The sequence below is a fragment of the Heteronotia binoei genome, unplaced genomic scaffold, assembly GCF_032191835.1.
Source record: "Heteronotia binoei isolate CCM8104 ecotype False Entrance Well unplaced genomic scaffold, APGP_CSIRO_Hbin_v1 ptg000878l, whole genome shotgun sequence".
Taxonomy (NCBI): domain Eukaryota; kingdom Metazoa; phylum Chordata; class Lepidosauria; order Squamata; family Gekkonidae; genus Heteronotia; species Heteronotia binoei.
The window spans coordinates 47,234-60,923 of record NW_026800116.1 but is presented as its reverse complement, the minus strand read 5'-3'; the positions used below and the strand labels follow the sequence as shown (position 1 = coordinate 60,923).

General features: G+C 53.3%; 1 protein-coding gene across 1 annotated transcript in view; it reads right to left on the bottom strand.

Moving 5' to 3' along the window:
- LOC132590849 (collagen alpha-2(XI) chain-like) overlaps positions 1–13,690 on the bottom strand; it is a gene marked incomplete at its 5' end in the record, with an annotated part of 95,169 nt that overhangs the window by 39,756 nt on the left and 41,723 nt on the right. The window contains 10 exon segments of the mRNA XM_060263781.1: positions 1,004–1,057; positions 1,152–1,259; positions 3,174–3,227; positions 3,346–3,399; positions 3,505–3,612; positions 4,356–4,463; positions 7,776–7,829; positions 10,656–10,745; positions 10,999–11,106; positions 11,311–11,364. Of these exon segments, the coding sequence (XP_060119764.1) occupies positions 1,004–1,057; positions 1,152–1,259; positions 3,174–3,227; positions 3,346–3,399; positions 3,505–3,612; positions 4,356–4,463; positions 7,776–7,829; positions 10,656–10,745; positions 10,999–11,106; positions 11,311–11,364 (792 nt within the window).

Genomic DNA, 13,690 nt, shown 5'->3' with positions numbered 1-13,690 from the left:
GGGGCCATTGGCCTGATCCAACAAGGCTTCTCTTATGTTCTTAAGTGACACAGAGTGCTGGACTGGTTGGGCCACTGGCCTGATCCAACATGGCTTCTCTTATGTTCTTATGTGACACAGAGTGTTGGACTGGAGGGGCCACTAGCCTGATCCAACATGGCTTCTCTTATGTTCTTATGTGACACAGAGTGTTGGACTGGAGGGGCCATTGGCCTGATCCAACAGGGCTTCTCTTACGTTCTTATGTGACACAGAGTGTTGGACTGGATGGGCCACTGGCCTGATCCAACAGGGCTTCTCTTATGTTCTTATGTGACACAGAGTGTTGGACTGGAGGGGCCATTGGCCTGATCCAACAGGGGTTCTCTTATGTTCTTAAATCAAAAGTTAAGAACAAAAGACCGATTATTGAGATATATCGATGCTTGGCAATAGGGGGAGGGAAGAGAAAGCAACTTTAAATACATTTGCTAAGCCACTGGCTGGCTTGGCTTGGAGAACATAAGAAAGAACATAAGAGAAGCCATGTTGGATCAGGCCAACGGCCCATCCAGTCCAACACTCTGTGTCACACAGTGGCAAAAATTTTTATATATACACATACACTGTGGCTAATAGCCACTGATGGACCTCTGCTCCATATTTTTATCTAAACCCCTCTTGAAGGTGGCCATGCTTGTGGCCGCCACCACCTCCTGGGGCAGTGAAGTAATTTAAAGAGACATATCCCTTCTTCAAGGCAGCTGACGGGGCGGTGGGGGCTTCAAGGGACACGGAACGTGTGAGAAAGAGCCACACGTGGCTCCCGAGCTGCAGTTTGGCCCCCCCTCCGGTATATATCTAAAGCCTCGGAAATTGTACCCCAGTTCTGACATTGACTCGAACCCCCCAATGCTATCTTAAAATAAACGCTTATCCTGAGCCCATGGAGAGTCGTTATTATCGAAGATAGCTCCCAGACCTGGTTTTGAAAGGAAAGCTTGAGAGGCAGGGGGGTACGTACCATCGGCCCCACGTCTCCCGTCTCGCCCTTTTCTCCGGCTGGTCCCGGGAGACCCTGTCGCAAGTGAGAGAAAGAGAAAAGAAAAGTCCCAAAGGTTTCGGTGCACCAACCGGGGGGGGGGGGGAGGTACCACATCTCCCGTGCTCACCTGCAACCCGATGGGCCCAGGGGGGCCGTTGAACCCCCGTGTCCCCTCGTCCCCTTTGGCCCCAAAGTGGCCTTGAAGACCTCTCGCTCCGGACTCCCCATCAGCTCCCTACGGCAGGAGAGAGAGAAGAGAGGAGCGGCTGCTAAAAACGTCTGTTGCACAGAGCCCCCGCTGGGGAAACAAAACTCCCCCCCCCACTGCAGAATTCATGCATCGTTGCGTTAAGACTGCAGCTGAGATGGAAAGGTGGGTGCCAAGCCTCACAGTGCACCGGGTGGACCTGGCGGGGGGAGGAAAGAAGAAGAAGAAGATATTGGATTTATATCCCACCCTGCACTCCGAAGAGTCTCAGAGCGGCTCACAATCTCCTTTATCTCTCTCCCCCACAACGAACACCCTGTGAGGTGGGTGGGGCTGAGAGGGCTCTCACAGCAGCTGCCCTTTGAAGGACAGAGTCTCAGAACGGCCTACGATCTCCTTTCCCTTCCTCCCCCACAACAGACACCCTGTGAGGTGGGTGGGGCTGGAGAGGGCTCTCACAGCAGCTGCCCTTTCAAGGACAACCTCTGCTAGAGCTCTGGCTCACCCAAGGCTATTCAAGCAGGTGCAAGTGGAGGAGTGGGGAATCAAACCCGGTTCTCCCAGATAAGAGTCCGCACACTTAACCACTACACCAAACTGATTGAAGAATCTCTCACTCCACACAAGGAGGCCTTATGGAACCACACTGCCTTATGGTTCTCACACTGTGAGAACGGCGCTGCCCGCTGCTGGGTGAAGAGGCGTCTCCCTTACACCTTAGGGTTAAGAGGAGGGGATGCATGTGCCCTTGGGCTACACAGGGGGCTTGAGAGAAGCCAGATGTCATGAGTCCACCAGGTCTCAGTGATAGCAAGGACTCTTCAAGAAGAAGAAGACGACGACTGCAGATTTATACCCTGCCCTTCTCTCTGAATCAGACCCAGAGTGGCTCACAATCTCCTATATCTTCTCCCCCCACAACAGACACTCTGTGAGGTGGGTGGGGCTGAGAGGGCTCTCCCGCAGCTGCCCTTTCAAGGACAATTCCTGCCAGAGCTAATGGCTGACCCAAGGCCATTCCGGCAGGTGCAAGGGAAGGAGTGGGGAATCAAACCTGGTTCTCCCAGATAAGAGTCCACACACTTAACCACTACACCAAACTGTCTCTCTAGAAGGTAGTGTGGACTCAGAATGGATGCCTGGACCTAAAAATCTGTGAGCCAGCTCATGCTAAGAAGAAGAAAACTGCAGATTTATACCCTCCCTTCTCCCTGAATCGGAGACTCAGAGCGGCTTACAATCTCCTATGTCTTCTCCCCCCACAACAGACACCCTGTGAGGTCAGTGGGGCTGAGAGGGCTCTCCCAGCAGCTGCCCTTTCAAGGACAACTCCTGCCATAGCTATGGCTGACCCAAGGTCATTCCAGCAGCAGCAAGTGGAGGAGTGGGGAATCAAACCCGGTTCTCCCAGGAGAAGAGGAGCCCTGTGCAGCCAGCTCTGAGTCAGCAGAAGCTGGGAAGCAGGAAGATGAGCTGCAGGCTGGTCGGGATTCACTACCAAGTGCCTGTGCAGAGCCTCCCGTGCCCTCCAGCCCAGATTCAACAGGCGAACCTCAATTGGCTGTTTCCAGTCCTCCAGTATCACCCACACCCCTAGAGCACCGCAGACGAAGGCTGAGAACAGAGCTACAGACAAGACAGCAAAGTGCACGCCTCCTGGACTAACGCCGGCTGCTTGCTTATAGCAAAGATGGGTAGTCACAGGATGATTTCTGAGCAGCCGGCTGCAAGCACGACCCTTGACCTCATGGCTCTAAAAACCAGCCAAGGGAGGCTGTCAGGTGGGAACACAACACAGACAACAGACACTCAACCACCGACTCTGCCTTGCCCGATTTTCTAGAACCCTGACTTTTGGACCGAATGATTCTCCCGGGCACCTGACATTCCAAACCTACCAGTCAGTGCACCGGAGGCGTCCCGCACCGCAGGGGTACTTACTGCAGCTCCTGGTTGCCCGACAGGTCCCAACGGGCCGGGTGGGCCGGGTGGCCCCTGCGGAGAACAGAAAGAGGATGTCGTGAGTGACTCTGAGGGGGGAGGTGGAAACAACAACTGCCCCCCACTTCTCCTCCCTCCCTCCCTCCTCCAAACCCAGCCAGACCACACTTACGTGCTCCCCTTTGCCGCCCTTGGCCCCCTTCTGCCCTGGATCGCCCACTTCGCCCTGAGAGGAGGAAGGAGAAACGTGTGAGGAGGAGGCCCTGTCCAAAGGCCAGAGGGATGGGTGGGTGGGTGGTTGAGAGTCATGTGGAGGGGGGGGGGCTCTTACCTTGTCGCCGTCCTCACCTGAGCCCCCCGGCGGTCCTGCTGGGCCGGGTAGCCCAACAGGGCCCTGGACTCCGTCGCGGCCAGCGGGGCCAAGCGGACCTTTCTCGCCCTGAGGGGAGGAAAAGGGGCAGTGAGGCCGAGGCGCAGAGTGTGGAGGGAGACGCAGGCCTTCAGGTCCTCCGTCCCTCATCTCAGTCGTCGCAGTTGGGCCCAAAAGCCTACAGCTCCTGGATCGAAGCTCACAGAAGTCCTGGCATTCCTCCTCCCCCCCCCATCCCGCCACACTCTGTTTTCGTTCCCAGTTCTCCTTGTCTGTAGACACCAGCCCACATCACACATATGAACACTGGTCCGTCTCTCCCCTCAGGCTCTGAGGTCCGCTGCTCAACATCTCATAGTCCCTGGTGCGAAGGACGCCCAGATGGCTTTGACAAGGGACAGGGCCTTTTCGGTCCAGGCCCCTACCGGGTGGAATGAGCTCCCGCTGGAGATCCAGGCCCTGCGGGACTTACCAAGGTTCCACAGGGCCTGTAAGACGGACTCTTCTGCCAGGCTTTTAATTAATCCGGCAGGCGTTCTCTGAAAGTTGTCACTTCCCCCAACATTTCACCCTTGCGGTGTTATGCGATGCTGTTAGCCATCACCTCATGCTGTTTACTGCCTGTAAGAGTGTTTGCTGTGCTGCTCCTGTTTCGTAACGTCTGTTTTTATGGTATTATTTTAACTCTGTTGTTTTGCTGTTGTGAGCCGCCCTGAGCCCGCTTGCGGGATAGGGCGGGATATAAATCCTAAAAATTAAATTAAATTAAACCGTCCTCTTCTCCGCCCGTCCTGGTTCTACGCGCTACTTACAGGCACCCCCTTCTCCCCAGCAGGGCCAGGCGGTCCTTGAGGCCCCGGCCTTCCTGGGGGACCGATGGGGCCTCCGGTCCCGGGTGTTCCTCTCTCTCCTGGAGAACCCTGGAAGAGAGAAAAAAAGAGTATTGCGGAGTCAAGACCCAGAGGAAGCTGAGTTCAGGAGAAAAGGAGTTCGTGCCGGCATCACTCTGTCCCGCTCGCCTCAGATTTACCACCAGATATACCACAGTGCAGTGCAATGCTCAAAAGTGGCGCAGGCTCTTGCCGAACAAAGGACGCAAAGCGAGTGGCCGGAAGCCTGAATCAGGGGAATATATAGAGAGAATCATAGCGTAGGAATGGGGCATAGAGGCCATCTAATCCAACCCCCTACTCCAAGCAAGATCAGGCTAGAGGATCAGTGTTTGTCCAGCCGCTGCTTCAAGACTGCTAGGGAGGCGGAGCACGACACCTCTGTCGGGTGCTGATTCCACTGCTGAACAACTTTGACTGTAAAAACGTTTTTCCTAATATCCAGCTGGTACCTTCCCGCCTTTAATTTAAACGTATTATTTCAAGTCCTCTCATCAACTGCCAACAGGAACAGCTGTCTGCCCCTCCTTGAAGGGATCACTTAGAATAGTTGCAAGAAGAATTCCTGTACCAAAAACAGTTGCACGAAAAATTTAAAATGCGCAGGGCAACTGGAGCCACAAAAAAAAGGTAAAAAGGTCAAGGCAGTCCCCTGTGCAAGCACAGGTCATTTCCGACACTGGGGCGACGTTGCGTCACAACGTTTTCACGGCACTGTTTGCCATTGACTTCCCCAGTTATCTACACTTACCCCACCCCAGGAAGCTGGGGACTCCTTTGACCGACCTCGGAAGGATGGAAAGCTGAGTCAACCTCGAGCCGGCTACCTGAAAACCCAGCTTCCACCAGGGATCGAACTCAGGTCATGAGCAGAGCTTAGGACTGCAGGACTACAGCTTTACCACTCTGCGCCATGGGGCTCTTAAGCATGGGGGGAAAAGAAGGAAAGGTCCCCTGTGCAAGCACCAGTCGTTTCCGACTCTGGGGTGACGTTGCTTTCACAACGTTTTCACGGCAGACTTTTTTACGGGGTGGTTTGCCAGTCCTCTGCGCTTTCCCCCCAAGCAAGCTGGGGACTCCTTTGACCGACCTCGGAAGGATGGAAGGCTGTGTCAACCTTGAGTCGCCTATCTGAACCCAGCCTCCGCCGGGATCGAACTCAGGTCATAAGCAGACAGCTCAGACTGCAGTACTGCAGCTTTACCACTCTGTGCCACGGGGCTCCTTGGATTTATACAAACCGCTATTAAATAAATGTTTGGAGAATGAGTCTAGTGCGGGCTTTCAGCTGCGACGGCTGAGCCTCTAGGGCCAGAAGCAGTCTACCAGCCACGGGGGAGAAAACAGTGGAAGACTGACCTTCCCAATTGCCTCAGAGGTGCCATCCGATACCACAGTGCAGTGCAGTGCTCAAAAGGGGTGCAGGCTCTCACCAAAATGTTGGCTGGCCACTGGCAATGAACAGAAAGTGGAGAAGGGGGCATCTGCTTCCACATGGTGATATTTTTTTTGGTCATTTCCATACAAGGCAATTCCCTCAGGGAACCTCTGAACTCTCCTACTTTTGAATGGTCTGGCTGAAAAGCCTCTGCCAAAAGGCCAGGCTAATAACACTTGGGCCTGTTTACAACCCTCTTGGCTGCTCTAAGATTTGGGGTGGGGGTTCGCTCACAAGGACATTCTTGATCTCAGCCTACAGAGGAGGGCATTTCCCCCTCTCCCTTAGAATTACAGAATCCTAGAGTTGGAAGGGACCTCCAGGGTCATCTAGTCCAACCCCCTGCACAATGCAGGAAACTCACAGACACCTCCCCCTAAATTCACAGGATCCTCATTGCTCTCAGATGGCCCTCTAGCCTCAGTTGAAAAACCTCCAAGGAAGGAGAGCTTACCAGCTCCCAAGGAGGAAGCCTGTTCCACTGAGGAACTGCTCTATTGGTCATGAATCCTAGAGTTGGAAGGGACCCCCAGGGTCATCTAGTCCAACCCCCTGCAGAATGCAGGAAACTCACAAACACCTCCCCACTAAATTCACAGGATCTTCCTTGCTGTCAGATGGCCATCTAGACTCTGTTTAAAAACCTCCCAGGAAGGAGAGCCCACCACCTCCCGAGGGAGCCTGTTCCACTGAGGAATCGCTCTAACAGTCAGGAAGTTCTTCCTAATGTTGAGTCGGAAACTCTTCTGATTTAATTTCAACCCATTGGTTCTGGTCCGACCTTCCAGGGCCACAGAAAACAATTCTGCACCATCCTCTAGATGACAGCCCTTCCAAGTACTTGAAGATGGTGATCATGTCACCTCTTAGCTCTCCAGGCTAAACATGCCCAGCTCCTTCAGCCTTTCTTCATAGGACTTGGTCTCCAGACCCCTCACCATCTTCGTCGCCCTTCTCTGGACCCATTCCAGCTCCTCTAAACTCACAGGATCCTCATTGTTATCAGATGGCCATCTAGCTTCTGTTTAAAAACCTCTAAAGAAGAAGAGCCCACTACCTCCCAAGGAGGAAGGCTGTTCCACTGAGGAACCACTCTAACAGTCAGGAATCCTAGAGTTGGAAGGGACCTCCAGGGTCATCTAGTCCAACCCCCTGCACAATACGGGAAACTCACAAATACCTCCCCCTAAATTCACAGGATCTTCATTGCTGTCAGGTGACCATCCAGCCTCCAAGTAAGGAGCACCCCCCACCTCCCGAGGAAGCCTGTTCCACTGAGGAATCGCTCTGACGGTCAAGAAGTTCTTCCTAATGTTGAGCCGGAAACTCTATTCATAGAATAGAATCCTAGAGTTGGAAGGGACCTCTAGGGTCATCTAGTCCAACCCCCTGCACAATGCAGGAAACTCACAAACACCTCCCCCTAAATTCACAGGATCCTCATTGCTGTCAGATGACCATCTAGCCTCTGTTGAAAAACCTCCAAGGAAGGAGAGCCCGCCACCTCCCAAGGAGGAAGCCTATTCCACTGAGGAACTGCTCTAACGGTCAGGAAGTTCTTCCTAATGTTGAGCCAGAAACTCTTTTGATTTAATTTCAACCCATTGGTTCTGGTCCTGCCTTCCGGGGTCACGGAAAACAATTCCACCCCATCCTCTATAGGACAGCCCTTCAAGAACTCGAAGATGGTGATCCTATCACCTCTCAGCCGCCTCCTCTCCAGGCTAAACATCCCCAGCTCCTTCAACCTTTTTTCTCTCCCATGCCACATCCCCAGGACAGAAAGAGGGCATCTCAGCCGGAATGCCACAGGGAGAGCAAAGCTATAGCCATGCGCAGGCTGAGATAGAGGATCGCTGGGGCCAGAGGGGACCGCAAGGCCAGGAGGGGGTAGAAGTACTCACGGCAGGTCCTGGGGGGCCGGGAGGTCCCTCGTTGCCTTTCAAACCACCTCCGCCCTGCGGAGAAAGAGAGACAGAGAGAGAGAATCCTGTTGGCCAGGCTGGCACAGCTCCCAAGAGAGACTCGAAGAGGACCCCCGCCGGAGCCACCCCAGACAGAACCACCCTCTTCGCTGGATGTTCTCGTTGCTTTGGATGGTTTTCGTTCCCGAGCGACTTTCTCCTCCTTTCCTCCGACCCCGAGACACGCACGAGAGAACACTCCCGCAGCAGATGCCCAAAGCGATTTCCCAGTGACGCCGCTACTCGGGAGCAGACGCAACAGTGGAAAACGGTGGGGCGTCGGGACGAGCCTTGTGAGAAAGCTAGTCCTCTCCTGAGGGACGGCAATGCCGTGAAGGCAGAGACAACACCTTTAAAGCGGCAGAACCAACCCAGAAGTGCCTTGGTTGCATCCAGCCCAGACCTCGAACCTCTTTTGCCCAAAGCTGGGCTCTGCAGTCAGTTTGAGGTGGAACTTGCCTGTGCACAGGCCTGACTGGTCAGCGCTTGTGACATCTCCAAGAAACATGCCCCCCTTCATCCAATCCCAAGAGGAACTCGGGGAGGGCAGCCCCAGCCAATGCTGGTTTTATTGGCTGGCATATCTGTCATTTTATCTGGAGGATGGGACTTCCTCTAGAGCTGGGATACCACAAGAGCCCCTTTTCTTTCTGTGGGTCTGCCTTTGCCCTGATTTTGTTAGCAGGCAGACTGATATCAGGGTGGAAGGTGGTGGCAAGGTGAAACAGGAGGTATAAAATGTGTGTGTGTGTGTGTGGGGGGTCAAACGTGCCCTGAGTACACCAGATTACCCATAGAATCATAGAGTTGGAAGGGACCTCCAGGGTCATCTAGTCCAACCCCCTGCACAATGCAGGAAACTCACAAACACCTCCCCCTATATTCACAGGATCTTCATTGCTGTCAGGTGGCCATCTAGCCTCTGTTTAAAAACCTCCAAGGAAGGAGAGCCCACCACCTCCCGAGGAAGCCTGTTCCACTGAGGAACCGCTCTAACGGTCAGGAAGTTCTTCCTAATGTTGAGCTCTTTTGGTTTAATTTCAACCCACTGGGTCTGGTCCTACCTTCCGGGGCCACAGAAAACAATTCCAAACCCTCCTCTATATGACAGCCCTTCAAGTCCTTGAAGATGGTGATCCTATCACCTCTCAGCCGCCTCCTCTCCAGGCTAAACATCCCCAGCTCCTTCAGCCTTTCCTCATAGGACTTGGCCTCCAGACTCCTCACCATCTTTGTCACCCTCCTCTGGACCCTTCCAGCTTGTCTAGATCCTTCTTAATATGTGGTGCCCCAAAATGAACACAGGACTCCAAGTGAGGTCTTACCAGACCAGAGTAAAGCGATACCATCACATCACATGATCTGGACGCTAGACTTCTGTTGATACAGCCCAAAATTGCATTTGCCTTTTTAGCCACGGCATCACACTGTTGACTCATGCTCAGCGTATGATCCACTAAGACCCCTGGATCCTTTTCGCACAGACTCCTGCTAACACAAGACTTCTCCATCCTATCACCATGCATTGGATTTTTCCTACCGAATTGCAGAACTTTACATTTATCCCTGTTCAAATTCGTTTTGTTGGTTTTAGCCCAGTTTTCCAGCCTGTCAAGGTCATCCTGTATCCTGTTTCTGTCTTCTACTGTATTTGCAACCCCTCCCAATTTCGTATCATCGGCAAATTTAATAAGCATTCCCTCTATTCCTTCATCCAAATCGTTTATAAAGTTGTTGAACAAAACAGGTCCCAGGACAGATCCTTGAGGCACTCCACTTGTCACTCCTCTCCAAGAGGATGAGGAACCATTCACAAGCACTCTTTGGGTGCGATGTATCAGCCAGTTACAGATCCACCTAACAGTAACAGGATCCAAACCACATACCAACTTATCAACAAGGATAGTATGTGGAACCTTCTTCCTCCTTCCTTTAACAGGGATAGTATGTGGAGCCAGTTTGGTGTAGTGGTTAAGTGTGCGGACTCTTATCTGGGAGAACCGGGTTCGATTCCCCACTCCTCCACTTGCAGCTGCTGGAATGGCCTTGGGTCAGCCATAGCTCTCTTATCTGGGAGAACCGGGTTGGATTCCCCACTCCTCCACTTGCAGCTGCTGGAATGGCCTTGGGTCAGCCATAGCTCTCTTATCTGGGAGAACCGGGTTTGATTCCCCACTCCTCCACTTGCAGCTGCTGGAATGGCCTTGGGTCAGCCATAGCTCTCTTATCTGGGAGAACCGGGTTTGATTCCCCACTCCTCCACTTGCAGCTGCTGGAATGGCCTTGGGTCAGCCATAGCTCTCTTATCTGGGAGAACCGGGTTTGATTCCCCACTCTTCCACTTGCAGCTGCTGGAATGGCCTTGGGTCAGCCATAGCTATCGCAGGAGTTGTCCTTGAAAGGCAGCTGCTGCGAGAGCCCTCTCAGCCTCACCCACCTCACAGGGTGTCTGTTGCGGGGGTAGAAGATATAGGAGATTGTAAGCTGCTCTGAGACTCTGATTCATAGAGAAGGGTGGGTTATAAATCTGAATTCTTCTTATCAAAAGCCTTACTGAAATCAAGATAAATGACATCTACAGCATTCCCCTGATCCAGCAAGGTAGTCACTTTCTTAAAAAAAGAGATCAGGTTAGCTTGACATGCCATGACTCAGTACCCAGCAGGCATTGAGCCCAGCAATCAAACCGGGTTCTCCCAGATAAGATTCCACACACTTAACCGCTGTGCTAAACTGGCTCTCAGACTGGAAGGTGAACCATTCATGCCTCCACGTTTCCGGAAACTACACATCCCCCTGGAAAGAGAGGAAGATACATACGGGAGTCCCAGGAAGGCCGCGTTCTCCAGGGAAACCTCGCAGTCCCGCTGGGCCGTCTTTTCCTAAGCCCCCAGGAGGGCCGGGATCCCCCTGAAACACAGACACAATATCTGGCTGTCCCGCAAACACGCACAGCCCACAAGCACAAAGACGACTCTGGCCCCCAACACCCCCCTTCAAGGGAAGGCAATTGCAGGCCTCGATTCACTTCTGCAGGGCGAGCACAGAGAAACTCTTCCTGCTTCAAATCCTTCCATGTGGAGGCGTCCCCTCCTCCCCGTGGACCACCCCCCTTCTTCCCGCAGCCCCCGAGGGACGACACCCGAATCGAAAGGCTCCTGACCTTTGTGCCTTCTTTGCCAGACGGTCCAGGCAGGCCTTGCTCTCCGGGGGGTCCGGGTGGTCCGGGGTGCCCTCGCTCCCCCATCTGTCCCGTTTCTCCTGCAGCTCCCTGTCAGAGGAAGGAGGAAGATGGCTGCCACAGGTCTCAGGATTGCGAAGCTGGTCTTGATCCCCAAACCGGCATGGGCAAGCTCCCTCTACCCGCTCCCACCTTCCGTGCCCGCCCTAAGAGCCAGGCAGTTCCCTCAGCATCGGGAGGCCCGTGCCCCGGATCTGCAAGGGGAAGGGGGCAACGAGACCAGCCGCTCCTTACCTGAGGTCCCACCACTCCGGGAGGCCCAGTGGTGCCCGTCTTGCCTTGGAAGCCCTGTGGACGGGAGAGAAAGAGGGCTTGTGTGTCTGTGTTCTTGCACAGGCTTTAGGGGGAGGTGTTAGTGAGTTCCCTGCATTGTGCAGGGGGTTGGACTAGATGACCCCGGAGGTCCCTTTCAACTCTAGGATTCTATTATTCTAGGTTTTAAAACAGAGGCTAGATGGCTGTATGGCAGCAATATGGATCCTGTGAATTTAGGGGGAGGTGTTGGTGAGTTCCCTGCATCGTGCAGGGGTTGGACTAGATGACCTTAGAGGTCCCTTCCAACTCTAGGATTCTAGGTTTTTAAACAGAGGCTAGATGGCCGTTTGGCAGCAATGAGGATCCTGTGAATTTAGGGGGAGGTGTTGGTGAGTTTCCTGCCTTGTGCAGGGGGTTGGACTAGATGACCCTGAAGGTCCCTTCCAACTCTAGGATTCCTGACCGTTAGAGCAATTACTCAGTGGAACAGGCTTCCTCCTCGGGAGGTGGTGGGCTCTCCTTCCTTGGAGGTTTTTCAACAGAGGCTAGATGGCCGTTTGGCAGCAATGAGGATCCTGTGAATTTAGGGGGAGGTGTTGGTGAGTTCCCTGCATTGTGCAGGGGGTTGGACTAGATGACCCTGAAGGTCCCTTCCAACTCTAGGATTCTATGATTCTAGGTTTTTAAACAGAGGCTAGATGGCTGTATGGCAGCGATGTGGATCCTGTGAATTTAGGGGGAGGTGTTGGTGAGTTCCCTGTGTTGTGAAGGGGGTTGGACTAGATGACCCTGGAGGTCCCTTCCAACTCTAGGATTCTGTGATTCTAGGTTTTTAAACAGAGGCTAGATGGCTGTCTGGCAGCAATGTGGACCCTGTGGATTTAGGGAGAGGTGTTTGTGAGTTTCCTGCCTTGTGCAGGGGGTTGGACTAAATGACCTTAGAGGTCCCTTCCAACTCTAGGATTCTAGGATTTTAAACAGAGCCTGGATGGCCGTCTGGCAGCAACGTGGATCCTGTGAATTTAGGGGGAGGTGTTGGTGAGTTTCTGTTGGACACTCGATTGTTCCCTATGGAGATTGATTCCCACAGGGTATAATGGAGAATTGATCTGCGGGTATCTGGGGGGGGGGCTGTTTTTTGAGACAGAGGCACCAATTTTTCAGCACACCACCCAGTGCCTCTCCCCAAAATACTCTCCAAGTTTCAAAAGGATTGGATCAGGGGGTCCAATTCTAGGAGCCCCCAAAGAAGCTGCCCTTCATTATTTCCAGTGGAGGGAAGGCGTTTGAAAGGTGTGCGGTCGCTTGAAATGGGATAGCCAGAACCCCCTTTGGAGTTCAATGGTGCTTGCCACACCCTTGCTCCTGGCTCCCCCCCCCAAAGTCTCGCGGCTCACCCAAAGTCCCCAGATATTTCTTGAATTGGACTTGGCAACTCTAAACATTTCGCTAGGCTCAGATCGGACACTTCGTTTTGGCAATTCTATGATTCTAGGTTTTTAAACAGAGGCAGGATGGCCATCTGGCAGCAACGTAGATCCTGTGAATTTAGGGGGGAGGTGTTGGTGAGTTTGCTCCCGGCTCCAGAGAAGGCATGCAGAGAAGAAAGAGTAACCCCCCTTCCCACCCCCCTGCCCCGAACAAGCACAAAGTGCCCACGGCTGCAGTACAGAAGGGCTGATTGCCTGAGGCGCCGTTCGGTGCCTTCTGAGAGTCCGCCGGGATGCAGGGCTGGGGAGGGTCTGATCTGGATCAGCATTTTAGGCTGTGGGGATAGTTTTGGTTTCTGGCACAGAAATCTAGTAGCAGGACTGGGAGTGGAACATTTATATTCATCAGCAGTCTACCTTTGAACGCGAGTTGGCAAGGCAAACAACGGAGGATGGTTCGTGGGGTTATGCGGGGAAAGAGATGGACGTTATTAGTCCGTGGGTGAGCAGAAGGTGGGTTGGAGATCCACCGGAAGACCCCAGGCCACAGACTGCCTGCTCCTCCCACAAGTTGCCGAACTAACCTCAGTTGCGCTGAATAGCTGCAGGGATCCTAAAGGTGACCGCATAAGCCCAGCCTCCATGTTCCAAAATGGGACCCCCTTCGGGGACCAGGTCTTGAGCTGACCTCCAAGCGAAGAGGCGGCCAAAGGGGGGAAATAACTGAAGACTAGGGTCAACAGAAGTGTCTGCAAAACCGTTTCTATGACGTGTCTGCAAAACCGTTTCTATGACTAGTGTGTAACCTAGGAGTAAATCCGGAGTAACGCTGGAGTAACAATGCACAGGAGAGAAACCAAAAATGCATCGCACGTTTGACGAGTTAGTGGCAGGTGGTTAGAATTTTAACCCTCAAGGAGGGGCTAATG